Raw genomic sequence first — 19,496 nt, forward strand, 5'->3', positions numbered from 1 at the left:
AAACTGCAAATTGAAAAGCTGTGAACACACAGGGGCCCCTTAGCATGGTGGTGAACACCATGGGTCATTTTAATTCTTAAAAAACTACAGAATGTACTTACTATGCAAAGGTATGAGAAATATGTAAGATTCGAATTATTGTATTTAGGGGTTGAAGCATCCCTCTACAAAGCTCTCATTTCATTAATTATATCCGCAGTTTAATTATTAGTAACGAATGTTGCACTATTTTAGGCTTAATGAGATTAAATTATCGAATTCTTAATGCAATGCTCAGTGGTTAGAACTTTGACACTTTGTAGACTCAGATTGACTCTCTTATGAATGTAAATTTTTTAATAATTCTTGAGAGGAATTTTCTTTGAGACGAACGTTGATTACGTATCCTAACCGTGTTGTCAGTAAAATTTTAACGCCTGTTTTGGGACATTTTCGGAAACAGATGTTGGGGTGTTAGATGCTTCGTGAGTTTAATTTGTTTGAAAGTGAGAAAATATGATTTGGATGTGTCTAGAAGTCCAAAAATTGTGGCGATGGTTAATGTTAGAAGGAAGAATGTATATGGTAATGAGCATCGATCGGTACGATCAGCTGTTGTCCTAATAGCCATCGAGAATCCTCCCCGAGCGAACGGCACAGATAAACCGTGTTTCCCCCGTCTCAAGGGAACATTCTGCGAGGCTCGTTCTCTTATAAATATTGCAAACGCCTAAATAAAGCCGGAAAACTGCCATACCGCCGTATGTCAATCCGTACATCCGACAAGAGTTGTAGCAGGTATGCGTGGCTCGTAATCTTCGTCGATCATTTACGGCGTTGTTCTGATTTACAGCAAGGTGGAAAAGAAAATTGAATGGGAACAAGTGTCCTACAAACTTGCTAATATGATCGAAGTAATTCTATATATTTCATTGGATCGTTTATAATAATGTTAGCTATCTTTCAAATGTATATCAATATTATGTTTCGAGGCAACCACTTAATAGAATATTTTGTTCTTTGGGTACTTGGTATAGTAAAATTTGGAAAGATTAGCTTCTTTTATAATGTCGATCGGAACTTATTACAGAGAGAAGTTTATTCGTCTTAAAAATATTTGTATCGAAATTGTAATTTGCAGTAACCATCCTGTAAATACTCGAATCCATACTTTTCCAGACTTCTCAGACAAGTGACCTGACAATTTTGTTTTACTTTGCACACGTGTACGTCTTCAAGCAAGTAAAATTAATAATTACAAGAAGTCTAAGTTTAAAAGAAGTAGATACCCCAAATGAAACCCCAATAAACTTGAGTGTCCCTGCCCAGCTATTCCAAGCAATAAAAAATAAAAGAAAATTTACTAAACGGTGAATGAAATGACCCGGGTTCTAGAATACCTAGACACGACCTTGTTGAGGAGTGGGGGCGAGGAGACAGGCGACCTTGAACGGCCAGTTTCGACAGAGATCGCAGAAAAATCCGCGACTGCGCCAAGATGAGAGGCGACAAACGTTACTTTTCGGAGGTAAAAAATTCTATTATCGACCGCCGCGGGTTTCGGATATTAAAGGGTTTCGACTGGATACGCAATGAAAGTCGCGTCGGCATGTAACTCGATTTTCGTAACCCGATCCCGTATGGTAATGCGCCGCGTCGAAACCGGGTTAACGTAGGCGAGAGAATGTTTAACCTGGACGACGAGGATGCGTATTGTTATTTTAATAGGCATTATTTGATTTTAAAGTTCAGTGAATGCCAGTGTGTTCTTGAAGGGGGATTTGATTGCTTCGCCGATAGGGTCGAACCCTATTATTTCGTTCTCCAATCCCTATTTCCTACCACCGGCCTGCAACGTAGCCCGTGGCCGTAGGACGCGTTCGCACATTCAGAAACGGCTACTTTTCCTTTATCCAGGCCGGAAGGAACGTCGATGCCTGCCGCAACGGGGGACTTTCTTCCGTGACTCCACGTTCCTTTTCACGAGGAACGCGCGAATCCAAGCTCGGCCACCTTGGACAGAACGAAATAAATCGTTTAGTTGCCACTTGGTGGACCAGAATTCAAATCTAGCGGCTGGAACGAATCTTTTAAACATTTCTATTTCCTAGGTCATCGTAATTTCACGACTGAATCGAATTCAATAGATTGGGAAACAATATGGGCAAGAAATTATCCTTGCAAAGATAATGATAAAAAATTTCATTGTTCCTGTCCATTTGTTTAAGTTTATTTGATGTAGATGCAGAGATCTATTCTATGTATATAATTATTTTTTATTCAATATTAAAATATTCTTGCTTTGCTCACGTTCCTTTTAGTCCTTACTTTACCTTCGAATATCAGAAAAATTTCGATGAGAAGTTAAATGAGTACATGAAGCTCATAAGTGCAGATGGAAATTTTTATTAGTATCTGTCAGGGCTCCATATTAAAATATACGAGATCTAAATGATTTCGTAAATGTTTAGTACCGTGAAATTTTATTTCTTTTGGGGAACCGGAGATATTTGACAGTGTCGACTAGAGTTTGCAAGGTGGGGAATTTTATTTTTGATACGTTGATGTTGTCTTTTTCTCTCGTTTTTCGAGTCTTTTATCGGAATCATTACACTCGATCAGGCGCAGTCGCGTCTCCGGCTGAATTAGCGGTGCGCTAGGAAAAATCCGCCCGAAGGACCCGTGCTTCTGTATGCCGGTTGATTTGCCACAAAGGGGACGAAATAGACTAAAGGGAAGAGGGGTTGAGCCGCTAAACTCGCCTCCCAGTAAATAGAGTCTAATCAACTGCGGGTCTTGGCCGATCGGCCAGATTTCGACCTAAAATGGCCCCATTGTGCCGCATTCGTACACTCCACGCGCTGGTATTTCAACTGCACCTACTTCGTTAAATAACGGTACCCGAACTTTCTCTTTTCTTCCCGACTTGTAATTTTTCACCAAACTTTTTTAAGGGAGCATACATTGTCAAACATTTAAACAAAAATCAAACCACGAAGAACCATTCCACTTTCATAAATCACATAGAAATATATTACAGAATTTATAAAATTTAATCTACGCAAAGTAATAGTACAATTTTACTAAGAGTTGTATCTAAATTGAAGGGTTAAATAAAATTCAATACACAAAAACATCGTTACTATTTATTCTTCTGTGATAGAAACTTGCAACACAATAATATAAAACGAAATATCATAGTAAATAGATACACATAAGACGTCAGTTTTCCACAATATTAAATGCAGAAATGCAATTGAATTCTTCTAAACCACAATATTTTAATATTGTACCGTAAAGTACCGATAGTGAGGGGTAATTGATGAAGATAGTAAAAAGGGTTGTTTTTTCGCGTCGAGTCCGGTCCAGGGGGAGGAAAAATTAGAGAGGACGCAATAAGAAGGAATTAAATTCGCGCGTCAGTGTCTTCTTGTAGCGACGACGTTAACAAAATCCTGGTCCTAGACAAATAGCGGGGGCCAGGGGGAGAATTTCGGCGCGAGGGGTCGTCGTCCTGCGGAACGAAGTTAGACCGATCGGCTCCTTGCGGGACGAACAGAGCCGACGAAGGATAATTAAGTAACGCGGAGGGGTGGCTCGTTTGGAAGGTCGTGGGACGCGACCACGAGACACTCCTCCTCGAAACGGTGGGTTTTTTCGTTCTTTCGACACTGGGGAAATATTTACGCGATACGCAATAACGCGACGCTGGCGGTAGGGGGTGAAAATCCATCTTGCTAATCTGTTCCGACGACAGGCATAATTGAAAAAGAACGATCGCGAGACGACGAGATCGAGGAACAACGTGTCAGGAACATCCGTACCGATGGATGCGTAATCTTTCTTGCATGAAATCATCCCTCGATCATTGCACTGTGTTGACTTTTTCATCGAGAAGACAAATTTATTAAGAAAGTACACGATACAGAGTTTACAACGAAATATGTAGAATTGTAGAACTGATATGAAGTAATTCTTGACATGGAGTGCTTTTTCCAAACAAACTTGATCCAAAATAGAAATTTTTTTGAAAATCAAGCTCACGTATCTCACCGTCGTCAAAAGAAAAGTATGTTGCTCGTTCGAGGAATAATCTCGCCTTTAAGATCCCTCTTAAAGGAACGAGAAATCCGGCCCACCCTCGCGAACAACACCTCCACCCTCGTCCAGATACATTTTCCAACTCTTCCGTCGTCCCCGTATCCCTTTAACTCCATTTCTTTCGCGGAGCGGTTCGCACAGTTGTTATTATTTATCCGAGCGCTCTCCTTCATCCCCTCCGGGCGAAAGAAGAGCGACGGTGTACGCGCTTAATTTCCAAGAGGGTGCCGGGGCAATAATCGCCGACAATAAACGCGAATCGCACTTGATTATTATGATTGTTCGACTCCTTTCTGCAGAACCCTCAAATAACTTCGTTTCTCGTTAGTAGCCGGCTGCCACCCCTTGTGCCGACGAAAACGGAGGGAGGTTCCGCGCGACCGGGGGGTGGGATGGTTGCGCGCGGGGGTGGACGGAGAACTGGGTGGGGGTAGACGTTTCCGTCCGCGGGGCAGAAGGTCGGGGGTTGAACGACTGTGTTGCAATTTGAAAAATTACAGGCGCCGACGCACCCCCGCGCGATACACCCCCGCCCATTTCGTATTTTTGCATTCCTCCTGGCCTCGAGGCGAACAGCTTTCCTCCGCAACCCTGACTGTCGAGGAACATGGTATGTTGTAAAAGTAACAAAACACAGGCAATTTTGGAGAGAAAAATATTTTATTTTATGGCGTTATCACATTCGATGCGTTAGTGCTTCAACCCCATTTGCTGGACCTCGTCAAGTGTCTCGAAATACCTATGGAATTATTGTGTCGTTTGAGTCAATATCAAAACAATTTGTACAAATAAAAATTTTATTTTGGCGGGGATTGATACTATTGCAAAAATATGAGGGTACTTAGAGGGGTTGTAGTATGGGCAGCTTCGATATTTTTGATTCAAATAAATCTTACTCCGTTCATTTTGATATTTGACAATTTAATAACTTTTTTAATCTATAACAGTTACAAGTTTCTTACTCTAAATTAAAGAGTAATTCTTCTACTTATCTAACATACCTTTTCTACAACCCTTTGTTTAACGAATTCACTGCAGAATGCTTCAGTCACTTAAGATTTAATATAAAAAACATTTCCAATCTAAATTGACTTGAAATCTCTGTTTTCGATCCTGTCAAGCGCGATTGAAGTCTCAAATTTAAGCAACTCTGTAATTTTAATAACTTTTTCGTTATTTAAAGTCGCATTATAACAGGTACCGAAGAATTGGAGTGACGGAACACGTTCAGGGATGTACCCTAACTGTAATTTTGCGGGCAATCCCCGATCAACTCAACACGCCGCGCAACCCTCGTATAATCAATCCGTTTAATCGGATTAATTTGTTAGCAGAATAAGACGCAACGATCCGGTTGTTTTCACGAGATCGCGTGTCTCTGATTCTTGTTTGTTTTTCTCGTAACCTCGTTTGAATACTCCCGCACCCTTTTCGTTTACTAAATCTATACAGATACGTTTCTTAATGTATTTGCCCATATCATATTTAAATAAAATTAATATCCCTCCCAATTTATTTGGAATTGTTCATAAAATAGAGTAAGCAAATAAAAAGTATCATTTCGATGCCAGTTTCCATTTCTAATAATAAATAAATGATATATAGACTCATGTGATACCCAAGTGAAATTTAACGTTTGACTCTGAATAAATAAATTTCAGAATTGATATTTATATTTTTGTTTTTACAGGATCGTGTTATTTTAATTGGATCGTACGGAATAGCTGCTGAAACGTGGACGTAAGAATCTGCATTTCACGAAGAGTTTTTCCACGCGAGTTTGTTTTCACCGTCGAAACATTTTTACGTCAATCTTTGCCCGACCCGTTCCGAAGAGATCTCTGTATCAGTTGGTCGGAGGTACAAGCAAGATCCTTGTTGATACACTTCACATTTCGTAGCAATTATTATCGCGGCGTCCGATCTTTCCGGAGTCAAGGAACTATATCATACTTCACAACGAAACTTTTACTTCAGTCTTCATGGAAGTACACCATAAATCTGACCACTTTCCCGATACAGGAGTTGTCCAAAGCAGCGATGGCAAACAAGCTCCGGGAACTAAGACTGGGCAGAAAAACCAATCGATTAGTTCGTCCAGTTTATACTGGCAATCTCAGATTTTCCGATAGATCGTTTTCTTGGAAGGAAGGTTTCTCAATGCTGATACCGTAACGCATTTTACGACGTTAGTCGATCGACTTCATTCTAATTTCACAGTAATTTGAAGCAATTTTTAGAAGATCAAATTATCTAGAAACACTCCAGTAAAAAGAAACACGACTTTCTTGCATCAAATACTCGTTGCACAATGGCCAAGAAGAAACAGCATGAAAACGATACCTTAGAAAAATACAGTCTTTGATAAAAAGTGTCCTTATATAGTGCTCAAGAAAAAACACCCTTGTACAGTGGCTGCTCTAATACAATCTCGAACTAGAAATAGACTCCAATGAATAACTTGCACAGCGCCCAAGGAGAAAGAGTTTCCTAGAAGAAACGCCCTTGCATGATGTCCAAGAAGATACATTCTTGCACAATGTCCAAGAAGATAAATTCTTGCGCAATGTCCAAGTAGTAACACGCCCTAATACGAACCCTAGGAACAAACGCGACCTAATATAGTCTTCAAGTTGAAATATGCACTAACACAATCCCCAAGAACGAACGTCTTAACATAGTCTGCAAGAAGAAACACAATTTCCACTGAGATTCTAGAAGAAACACGTAACCGCAATGTCCAACAGCAAACAACTTTGCACCATGTTTATGAAGAAACACACTTTTTTACAATTCTTATTGAATATAAGGACAATGTACGCCACACGTATCCACAGAAAATTTGCAAGAACGAAGGTGCATTAAAATCGATGTTTCTGCAAGTTCCAAGGGTTCCAGCAGTTTTCAAGGAAAAGCACCCCCGCGTGTCCAGATAACGAAGCCAAAGATTTTTCGCTGGGCAGGGAACCAGGCTCCGATCGATCGCGATCGGGCATCGATTTCCCAAGCAACCGGTAAGGTCGAAGTTTCCTATCGGTTGTCGAGCGTCGCGACGCGTATTGGCCCGAGAAGGACACGTGCAACGGAGTAAGTCGAGCACTTGTACCGATGGTCCGATCGCAATCTCTCTGATGATACCGGTACACCGCAGCCCGGTACGTGTTTGTCGGAAATTCTCGATTACGCGGAGGAAGAGGGCCGGTTTATTACGAGCACGTGGGAGAACTCGGCGTGGCACGTAACACGGTAGGTAGGTAATACGTGTACCATGGCGGGTATCCCGGTGGTTACGGTGTCGCCGGGAACACCATAAGATAGGGTCTCATTATTGTACCTACGCCCGGTTCCTAAATTGCCGCCCTAGGCTGGGGTTACCGTCGCGGAGGCGAACGGTCGGCCTCCGGCGCGACTAAACCGGTGGACCAATTAACTTTCAATTAGAGAACGGAGATAACTCTTATCGCGTCCGCGAGGGCGGATTTTATGGGCCCTTCTTTAACCCCCGGCCGACATTTATGCCCGCGCTGATACATGGTCCTCGAAAGGGTTAGATTGCGATCGCTATATACATAAAAGTGATATTATCCGATTCAAGAAGCGACCGGTTACTCTGGACGCTATCTATCCGTTCGATAGAACCACCAGGATGTGGGGGGCTGAAAGTGAACACTGTTGGGGGTGGTGCACAGGAATACGATTCCGATCTTCGAACTCACGTCGGGTTCGATTTGCTGGTCGAGTTGCTTGAAATACTTTACATTTAGTGAAGTTTAGACCATTTAGAGATTTGAGAAATAGAGAGGCTTTTCAAATTGTTGTGTACAAAAATATATGACCCCAAAAAACGCATTTCTGCATTACGCAATACGCGTATGGATAGTCAGGATGTTATCTAATACTGTTTATAATATGGGGAGGCGATTGTTTAAAAAATGTAACTTTTATGAACGTGTTTTTTATTTATTTGCACTGTGTGCATACAACGTTATGTTCCATTGCACGTTCGCAGGTGTAGAAATTTTTCAGCGAAAAAAAAATTTCAAGTCGTTCTGAAAAAATTATTTTCGATTGCAAGGGTCAATTACAATTATTTTTGGTCATTAGACATACCCCCGAAATCCTACCCACTTTCGAGAAAAAAATTCGAGAAGGTGTGAAATTTTTCGACAAAAAAAAATATTTCAAATCGTTCTGGAAAAATTATTTTTTGTTGCAGGGGTCTATTACAATCATTTTTGGTCAATACACATACCCCCGAAATCCTACGCATTTTCGAGAAAAAAATTCCTTATCGAAAATATAATTTCTGGCCAGAAATGTCTGCTCGAATTTTCATGCGAATCTTTAAAACGTCATAACTTGTGAACGGATTGGACGATTTTAATGTTTAAAAAAGCAAACTACGCGTATTTTGATGGAGAATATGTATAAATTGCAAAAATATTCGAAATGTTGGTCCTTGACCCCGCAAAATGAGAAAAACCCCATAAAAATGGTCCAATTTTCAAACAGCCATAACTCCTACAATTGTGAATATATTTCAATGAAACTTTTTTCTGAAGTAGAGCTCATGGGTACCTACAAAAAAGTATTAGACAACTTTTCTGTAGGACATCAAATAAAATTATCAAAAATGAAAAACTAATTTTTAAGAAAAATCGACAGGGGGTAGGTGCCTAATTTTTTCGGCGAAAAAAAAAATTTGAAATCGTTCTAAAAAAAATATTTTTGTCTATAGGAGTCAATTACAATAATTTTTGGTCATTAGACATACCCTCAAAATCCTAACCAGTTTCGAGAAAAAAATTCGAGAAGGTGTGAAATTTTTCGACAAAATTAAAAAATTTTAAATCTTTCTAAAAAAATTATTTTCGGTTGCTGGGGTCAATTATAGTCATTTTTGGTTATTAGACATACCCCCGAAATCCTACGCATTTGCGAGAAAAAAATTCCTTACCGAAAATATAACCTGTGTCGAAATACCTATGTTTAAAAAATCATAACTCCTGAAGAGATTGGAGGATTTTACTGTTTCAAAATGCAAACCACGCGTATTTTGGTGAAGATTATTTAGAAATTCCAAGAATGTTCGAAGCGTTGTTCCGTAACCCCATAAAAATGGTCCAAATCTTAGTTTTTATCACTTCATATCTAGATATAAGTCAATTATTCGTCATATTTGATTTTCCAGTATTGTCCCAGTCCCGAGTATGCCCGGTAATCGGAATTTTACCGTAGTTCATGAGTTTCAAGAACGATTAGACGCGCGATTAATTGACCCCGACGGCCACGTAGGCGATGGAGAATTTAGAAAGCCGCGCCGCTGCGTTCCCTGGAACCCGTTCTTCCTGGACTTCGGCGAAACAGCCCCCGCGGTCGATCGCGCGCGCATACCGATTAACGTCGACCGCGCCGCGACGCTTAGAAATCGTTCGGTTTCGCCTCGTTACCGATCGTCGCGACCCGGCCGCGGACAATGTCAGCCGGACGTATTGTCCGTCAGCGCGTAAACACGGCAGCCCGGTCAGCGACGAGCAGCCAACGTGCACGGTACATCCATATGTATGATTATGAGGACGTTAGGAGTTATCACCGAACGAGAGGAGAGAGGACATCGTCGGGAGAACGGGCCCGCAGCTACGCTCGTATTTGTGCATTACGCTCACGTGCAACGATACAATAAGGAATCCTTCGTATCGGGGGATGCATGCTAAGTATCGTTCGCTCGTTGCACCCAGCGAACGCTGCCCGCGTCGCTCTTCGCCACGATTCTTTTCTCGTGCGCTCACGGTAGCCGCTGTTTCCTCGACGACGCTCCTGCCAGCCTGATCGTTCGATGAATTCACGCCCGGTTGGTTAACCCCGCAGTCGCGACGTCGATGCACCGCGAATCTTTCCTGCGTAATCTACCAAACACCGGTATCTTTGTTATGTAGATTGGTTATGCTCCAAGCATCGACAGCGAGAATCGTTGCGTGGGCTCGATAGAGGACACGTCAGCATGGTCTTGAGAGGAACACGGGTACTCTTGGTCACCATTTTCAACCCTTGGGTAAAATATGACCCTGGGTCTCGCTGTTTTCTCTATACTGAGTATCGATAAGAATTCAGTGGATAAGGTTGTTTACGTATCAGACATGTATAAGATAGAAATTAAATTAAAAGATTTGAAGTATTGAAACAATTATGGAGTACAAAGGGTTATCGTGACTAACCCTCGATATAAGATAGATGTCGAATAGGAATGTCTTTCTCTCTAGAATGCTACAATTGTTTTCAAATATTTCGACCCCGGGTTTTGCCTTTCGAATCTTTTCTTCCTCGGTCACTCGGCATTCAGTTCGTTGTTTGATTTGAAGAAAGAGAACCGTAAGCACTCCGTCTTATTCTACCAGGCGGCTTCTCGAGGAAACAAAGAAGTATCGATCGAGGACTGTCGATGCAGATAGATTCTTGGCTCATCATTGGCAGCGGGAAGCAACCGACGAAGGTTGGATTTACGGAATCACGACTCTCGAGGAAGTCGTCCATGTCATCTACTGAAAAGGTGGACCCTGGAGAAAATATTCTAACCATTGCAACCCTGTGGCTCTTTATAGTGGAGGATTCAAAGTAATTCATTTCTTCTCTACACTCTTATCTGTCTTTCTTACAGAAAACCACCGAGATTCAGGCATTACAAAGGAGAAAGTGAAATAGGACAGTATAAGGTTGGCAGGAAAATTTAATAAAAAATGTTCTATTATCGTTGAAACTAACAATTATCAAATGATTGGAACGTTTATCTTAAACAGCTAGTCGCATAATTACCAATCCAGGTGGCAAAATGTGTGAACTCGGTATCGTTAATAACGTGTGAATAAACGATTATTCAAGGTGTGCTATTAGTCCGTACCGCGTCGTATCATCATTGTTCAATCACGACCGGTTAGAGTCGGTCATTTGCACGTATCGCGCACCTAATCAAAGAGAATCATGGCGTCTCGCGAGGGCGTGGGTGCCGCAGTCGATTACGAGCGTACCTGTTCGCCTGACGCGACGTAGAAACGCAAAATAACGCGGCACGCGTTATTTTCACCCGTGTCAGACGCGGCTTCGTTCACTGCTTGTGTCGCGTTTCGCGTCGATTTCTCGGCTATTTTATTACGTGCCGCGCATTCCCCGACGTAATTGCATAAAGACGCTGCGTGAGATAAATCGACGATCGATCGGTCGATTGAGTAACAGAAAAAGTCGCGGCCTATGAATATCCATGAGGGGACGATCGTCCTATCGCCTCACAAGGGACTCGGATAAACGGAAATAACAACGAATGTTATTTCCAGCGTTTGCTCTTCCTGTTTTCTATTTATCGGCCACCGGCGTTCTCATGAATTCCTATTCTACCGCGAGGACATCAGAACGCATAATGCGCCCGGAGTTGGATAAAAACGCTTTGGAAAATGACTTAAAGAAATGGAGAACGTTTCAGAATTATGGGTATAAACTTCGATAGTAGGCAGAGGAACAGAGAATAGGAAAATCGTATCTAAAAATTGGGAATATTCCATAGTTATGTTATAAAATTCATAATACCAGTGGCACTATTTAAAATTCACAATTGTTTTGATGAAACCATGGCTCTCCCTCTCAAGTTCTGCAGGGCAAGTTCTGCAGTTCAATGCAGGGCAGGCAAAAGAAGGCTCTGGGTCCGCTAATATGGCCGATCAGTAGCGTTAACATAGTAAACACTGACTCCTACGCCTGATATTTATAAAAATTCTAAGTCATATTGTCCCTTAGATAGGATCTACGACATCCACTGGATCGCGTTCGAAGTGTTTTCTACTACCATAATAGTAACTTAGCAATAAAAATAGTTAACTGCTTTCAAGAAACCTAGGAAGTCTGATCCACAATGCGATACAAAAACCGGTATCACGGGCTTACGCTGAACCACGTGGTATCAAACACAACGACCACTTACTCCAATGAAAAAGAAAACAGAAAGTTGTTCCTAAAACCGTTGCAACAACAAAGTACCGCGATAAGAAAAATCTCGAATCCCCGTTCACTCCACCTAAGATCAATACGACCCCCACGAATTCAATTATTCCCACATCGGTACCACGCGGGGGCAAGAAAAAGATTCCAAAGTCCCACCGACGGTCCGCGACACTTTCGACGAAAGCAGAAAGCTCGATGGCACGGCTAGGGTTAAGAATCGGCGGTCGCGCACGTGGCTCGGTTACAGGCCACTTCCGGGGAACGTCGCCCTTGGCTTGCGACAAGGTAGCCTCTCGCCGGCTCGTAGGTGTACGATCCGACCTCTTAACCATCCGGCAAGTGTCATTAGTAGCGATGGGCGGGGCCTGTAAGGCGATACGTGGTTACCGCGACCGCGTCGGTGTTGCGGCGCTTGACGCGCGACCCGTTTGCCCGCCACTGAAGGGTGCAGCATGACGCAAGCACTGGCGAGAGTGTGCGCGGTGTTGGTGTCGCGACTTTGACAGGGGGCGTGACCGTGTCGCGCGAGGACCGTCCGCGATTGGCCGAGCGGTCGTGTCGTGGGCGGGTCCGGTACGCCCGCGACTCGGCGCACGCTCTCGCGCCCTCTTTCTCGCTCCCCTTCCCGGGAACGATGGCTGTCTCGCTCGCCCCGACGGGTCTCGTCGCGCGGCTCGCGTTACAGACCCGGTACAGTCCGGTCTAGTCTGTCGTTCGGTCACGAACCAGTCGTTTAGCTGTCTGCCTGCGACCCCCGCGTCCGACGCGCACATCGCGGCCGCGTGATCCGAGCGATCGAAGGGACCCCGTAACAGCTGGTCCACGCGAGGAGTCCGAACCACGGAGTTGTTGACACGCACGTGCGCGCGCGTGAGCTCTCCTCTCGTCCCGATATACGTGTGCACCGAGGAGCTTACGCGGGCCGCGAACTCTGTCATCTCGTTACTCCGGTACCGGTCGCGTTTCACGCCGCGTATCGGTTTGACGCGGACCGATGCCGCGGTGCCCCGATCGTGACGCGTGTCGGGGACGATTCGCGCGATGGACGATGACGAGCCGCGGAATATGACTGTTCCGCGGTTGTGTGTCGCCGGCTTGTTTTTTGGTGCGGGAAGGTGAACTCGGTCGGTGGTGCACAGGACGATACGGCAGTGCGAGTGATCTACGAACGGAAGAGGAGGAAGAAAGGGTGGAGGAAAGAGGGAGTTAGAGAAGGAAATAGAGGAAAAAGGAGAGGGAAATGTTGCCGTATCAGGTGACCATGGATTATGGGGGCTTTCAGCGACAAAGCCCGGTCGGGGTCGGTGTCGGTGTCGGCGTCGATGTCGGCGGACCCCATCAGGGGGCCGCTGGGGCGCTCAACATCAACCCCGCGTTCACGCACTCCTGGTTCGTACCGGCGGACCTCTGTGTCCCGTACAAACAGAGTCAGGGTCCTCTCCTCGAGCCAGGGCATGTTGTTTCTCTTATACTTATTTTTCTTATCTACCACTACGTACGGCTTAGTTAGTTACATACGATTTGCTCGGACGTTACGATCTACCTAGCCCATTCGGTGCGACGGGATCGCCGCGGAATCCGGATTAGGGTTGTTGGCCCTTCGCGAGGCGTTACCTTTACGAGACACGTCGGTTGGGGTTGCGATTGCATACTTGCGTTTGGGGAAACGAAAGGGTGGCGCGATCTTTCACCAGAACGTCCCTTAACCGTTTGCACTCCGGGGTCAGAAATGGGCAAAATGTACCAGGTCCAGCTGAAAGTTTCATTTTCAATTTCCAAATTTAATGTTTATTTGTAATTGTTCAAGGGTACCATTAACTTTTTCATTATTTATTCGACTGTAAAGCAATGGCTATTGTTGTCCAAATTATCTTTGACTTCTAAAAAAAATTATACAATGTAACCATTGATAAACGCTAATAAACATACATTTTTCGCTGTGCCCACATAAGCGTAAGACAATGTAAAATAATTGCTTTAAAATCATAATTCATACATATTGAGAATAGGATTAAATCTGACCCAATTACGCTGAGTTATAAAAGATTAAACATGGCAACGAACCACGACAGTAAATTCAAAAATAAAAATTTAAGGAAAACTGCCTGCTTTCGACAATTGAAATCTGCTTTGTTGTCCATAAAAGTATTTATAGCACGCATAAAACAAGATGGCAGCTGTTAATCTTATACCTATACTACTCGTTTGTCGGTTCTTTCGTATACTCCCAACTAGAAGGTGCTTATATTTTATAGTAGCAAAGAGATTAAAGAGGTACCATTTATGTGGCTGGTACGCATTAGGTGACCCTCCCCTGTTTCACCATCAGATTATCACCTTCTGTGAGACCTGTCTAACGTGCGAACAGATTTAGAAAACACACTATCCTTCTTCTTTCCAATTAAAGGAGACAAATTGAAAAAGATCCTTGAAAATGATTGTTGAGTAAGAAATTATACAATTGTTTATAGGCCATACTCTTGTTTTAAAACCATAATTGATACATATTAACGATAGGATCAAATCAAACATAACAAATGTAAATAATGGGGTGACTTCAGAATTATACAAAATTTTTCTCTTTTATCGTTTTATACATATCCAAGTGTTTCTTGTATTTCTTTTCATAGTGTTTGCAACTTTCCCATATATAAATAAAAGAATCGAATAAAATTTAACTGTTCGAATAAATAGCTACCCATAGATCTTATTGGTTATTTATTACTCGACTGAAATTTTGTCCCGCTCGACATCGGAGTGCAAAGGATTAATAGAGTTTCATCGAAGGGAGGGGAAACGTTGTCTTTGATTTGTTACTTCGCAAGTGCTGACGGCGTTAAGTTTTGAACGGGGGTGGAACACGTTTCTCTGGCTGTAGCGCTGTACAGATTGCAAAGGTTGAACCCTTCCGTGTCGTCGGCGACAACGCTGCCAGTGATTTGTCGTCTGAACGTTGTATGCTTGCGTTTGATACAGTGGTTTGTGACAATTTTTCTGAAATGGAACCACCATTATTTAGAATTTTATTTTTATCGTATTAAATATATTCCAATACAATGTTATATTATCAATAATTTGAGATATCATTCCCTTTTTAGACATTATTCTATTATGTTTATAAATAGATACTGAGCAGTTAATGTATTGTCAAATATTCAACCGATCGACTTTTCCATCGACGAAAATGGCGCGAAGCATTCGAACGAAATATGTCGTACGAAGCGGTTTCCGGGGCTTTCTAACTGCGTCTTAAATAAATAATTTCGCGAAAGTTTCGAACCGAATTACCGTCAACGGTCAGCGATGTTTCATCGCCAACATAAATATCATATGCGATCATATTTCGCAAACGTCTTGCAATATTTCACCGACGATACAGAAGGGTTAAATACTCTGTAAATAATTCCAAACGATCTTTGATAGAATTCAAAGTACTCTCATTGCGTAACATAGTTCCAAGTATAATACTTTAATTATTAAACATTATTTATATAAAACCTCGCTAATTTGTCAACGAGCCGACGCACTCGTTTGCAGCAGCGAAAGGGCTAGAGACGCGTAGCAAACTGTGCTCTCTCGAGGTAGATCGCGACGATTTGCTCGATCATTTAATCATAGACACCTAATCGTTTCAAATGAAAAGACTTTCAGTTTAGAAAATAAGAATAATTTTTATACATATAAGAAATACGAAGGCGATGAAAATATTCTCTTATATCCGATACCAAATATTAAATCACTTAACAAAGAGAAAAAGGATTGAATCGAAATACAACGACAGGAATCAAACGAAATTTTCGACTCGATTGGAAATTCGCTCACGCGTTCCGCGAGCAATTTCTATGATCGACGATCGCGCTTGTTCTCGTCGATGCGCTCAGCCCCGCGGTGTTATAATTCAAAAAGTGTAAGACATTAATATGTGACGTACGTAGAGCGACAGTGACGTCACGGAGCGACGCTGTAAATAGTGCGCCGTAAACTTGACGTTATAACTGTAAATCATTCCTCGTACGCAGGATGTCGAATTTTTATCAGGCCATCAATCACCTTTTTTATTGGGCTCGAACCAAGTGTGGAAACTTTATAGGAAGCGTTCGGAAACTTTTACGCGAAACGTTTGATTTTTCTTTTATTCGATTCGCGGTCGCGAGAAATCGAAGCAGACCATCGAGATGAACACGGGAATTTAGAATCGGAAAGGGAGGGGAAAAAATAAAGATAACTAAATTCTGGAGACGAGAATTAAACGTACGCGGTTTCGTTGCTTCATTCTCGGATTTGCATACGTATTGTGTCGGTCTTTTATTGCCGTACGTGAACCGTGAATCCGTGGTACCGGTTGCACGAAAGAAATATCGCGAAGGTGTACCTGTAAATCCAGTTTTTCCCCCCCGACTCCGATTAAACGGAATTGCATAACTGCACAATTCGTTGGAGAGAAATTACGTATCTCGAGAATTAAATCTTCTTACGTTTACGAAGTGTTACTTCACAGCAAAAAGATTGAGTAGAGTGGCATACGATGCTGATCGAAATGATAATAAAATGACAATAAATCAAAGTAGACTTTCATCCCTCTCGAAACTGTTTTCCCCCAATCGAAAATGCGTGGTTTTGACATCGTATGATTTCCATAAACGTCGATTCACGGTTCATCGCGTTTAACCAAACATTTTATCGCTATTCTTTGCTCTAAATTGCATTCCATTTTCCACGTAACAGGGCATTCAAACGTGTCTTTATGCAAAGCAACCGATACAATGACTGAAATGACAATATTTACCTTGTGCATGCAGGTGGAAAATTACATGAATAATGTGAATACAAATTCTGTGATATTGATTAGAGATATTTTAATTAGTAGTAAATACCGTTTTTACTGTTGAACAAAATAATAGATTAAGCAACAATAATATTAACCAGTTTTACTTTAATTAGACCTAACCTAAACCATGTTATACTTAAAATTTAACAAACCGACGAACGACCAGAACTAATCTGGACTTTATTAAAGACGTTAACATAATTTCAGCAATACATTACACCGATCCACAGTGCCAGTGTAAACGTAGCCGCGTAATTGAGCAGCCATTACGCCCGGATGAGTAATTTTTTTCTCTACTAATTGGCAGGACGATCACCGGGTAAAAAGAAGCGTAATGATATCGTTACGCATCGAAATAACGTGTTCGCCGCGATTTTAAAGATTACTGAGCCTCACGGTGTTCAAACAGTCGTGATTACAGGCCGCCGGGGACGTTTCAATGAAGCTCTCGACCGCGGTAATTAATTGAAATTAAACGATCAGGCTTTTTTGCGAGTCGCGAAAAAAATCGAAGATCCGCGGGGCCTGTTTCGTGCGTATCAACGATTGTAATGAAGTTTTACGAGCGTGCAAAGTGGTTGCAAACGTCGGACGCGCGAGTCCTTTTCTTTTTTACGCGGTCGAGATATGATTTTATAGGGTAATATCGTCCCCCCTGTGTTCTTTCCGCGGGGCCATTATCGAGTCAATAATTCAAGGACTGGCATGGATAAAAATCGTGCAAACGACTATCATTTTATTCGCGAAACGTTCGAAAATTGTCCTTTAAACAATATTTAAAATGCAATTCCTTAATGCCGTTCTATTTCTGTTATTTTCTTTCAACGATAGATGACTTTAACTCATGGCGTTCCAGGGGAAATATTTTAGAATCGTTGACAATACTAACTTAGCCTTTCCTCAAATTTAGTGCTAGTTGCATAAAACATCTTTCGATCTAAACACACGTTGACCCAAGCTTGATACTTTTTTCCAGAGCAAATCGATCATAAAAACATCGTTCCTTTGCCTCAAACTAGACTTCTTCGACTCACTGACAAGCTGGAACGTTTGACTTTGTTCGCGTGAGTAAATCCGACAGTCCCAACGATATTCCAATCAACGTCCCGGGTCGGAGAATCAAACCACCCCCATCCCTTGTCGATTCCAATCATCCGAGGAGCTCTTGGTTCACCTTGGCCCGATCGAGTCGACCGATATTAAGGCGCTTTCATCCCGGTGGAGAGCTCGATCCAGGGCACGCGTGTCCACGGTGTAACTATGCGCGCAATAACGGGGACGGTCGTCGAAGTGGCTGGTCCGAGGACGGCTGACCATCGTGGAACGAACACGAAGGAATAATGGTAGGAAGGGCGGGGTTGAAAATACGAAGGTAGTGTTGACGGGTCCCCGGGATGCCCCGTCAGCATCAGCGTTCCTCTAATCGTATCGGGTTTACTACCGTGGCGTGACGTACTCATCTGCACCATCGGTTTACCACCCTTCAACCCTCTGTGCGCCACCCATCACAATTCCCATTATCCACTCGCTGTGACAGAGCTCTCCGGGGACCTTCTCCCGGCACTATCACGACCTGGGGCCGAGGAAATTCTTCTTTTGCTCTACCTGCGTCCACTTTGACGGGGACGCGTCAAAATAGAGTCTCGATCATATCGACTTTACGCTCGGGTCGACCTTAGGATTGCGCTTCTCGAAATCGTTGCTTTACGACGATCGTGACGGACTTTTCTCTGCACGAGCGTCTCTTGTCCAATTTTAAGTAAGAATGCTTCAATGTTATCGGAGTACGAGAAGAGCTAAGTGCTTCAATTTTTAAGTTGACACAATCTAGGAAAGTTCAATTCTTTTGCGATGATAATAGAAAAGTAGAGAATGCAAATTCATATTTTTATTGATAGAATTAGTAGAAGCTTTGTTTAGGGTTGTTTCAACCCCTAAAGATAATAATTCGTATCTCTACTTCAAGTGTTTCTTATATTTTTGCATATCAAGAGCATTCTGTAGTTTTTTCAGAATTACTGTCCCGAATACTCTGACAGTAGAACTTCGACGATATGGGTAAACAAACGACAGTTCGATTTAATTATAACAAAAAATTCAATATCCATTTTATCATTTCAATAAAACTGTTCCAATATATTAAACCGTACACCAATAACAAGATAATCGAGATCAATTCGTGTCTGACCAATTACTGTCACATTCCACTTGCAACGCGTTCGACATTACTAGAATGCAGACTCCAATCAGTACATTATATTATATTATTCGCTGAATTAAAAACCACTAAAACAATAACTATCTTTCTGTTTATGCTCCTCTTAAAGTTCTTTAAATTGCAAATATCAGAATTTTCTTAGGTTTGCTAGGGAACATACTTGCACGTGTTTCCCAGCAAAGATTCCCATCACTTGCTAGACCACTGAACCATTTTCATAATCTATTACGACCCATTCTATTTAAGAAGCTTAACTTTACTATAACACTGTTCGCGATGGGCAACTGAAAGTTCGGTGATGTTCCAAGCTCGTGACAGCCAGTTTGCGAGCTTATCGTTATCAAATAAAAGCATAGTAGGACAAAGAGCAGTGACCGCAAGTTG

General features: G+C 42.3%; 1 protein-coding gene across 4 annotated transcripts in view; it reads left to right on the top strand.

Moving 5' to 3' along the window:
• LOC143340236 (protein trachealess-like) overlaps positions 1 to 19,496 on the top strand; it is a 167,268-nt gene that overhangs the window by 122,563 nt on the left and 25,209 nt on the right. For 2 of the 4 annotated variants that reach the window (XM_076761953.1, XM_076761954.1), the window contains exon 1: positions 12,791 to 13,518. The exons of the other annotated variants lie outside the window; for them this stretch is intronic. In XM_076761953.1, coding sequence (XP_076618068.1) covers positions 13,307 to 13,518 — 212 coding nt within the window. In that variant the 5' untranslated portion in view covers positions 12,791 to 13,306. Of the gene's footprint in view, positions 1 to 12,790; positions 13,519 to 19,496 lie in introns of those variants that run through there. 4 annotated transcript variants of the gene reach the window in all.

The sequence above is a fragment of the Colletes latitarsis genome, chromosome 3 (genome assembly GCF_051014445.1).
Source record: "Colletes latitarsis isolate SP2378_abdomen chromosome 3, iyColLati1, whole genome shotgun sequence".
NCBI lineage: Eukaryota > Metazoa > Arthropoda > Insecta > Hymenoptera > Colletidae > Colletes > Colletes latitarsis.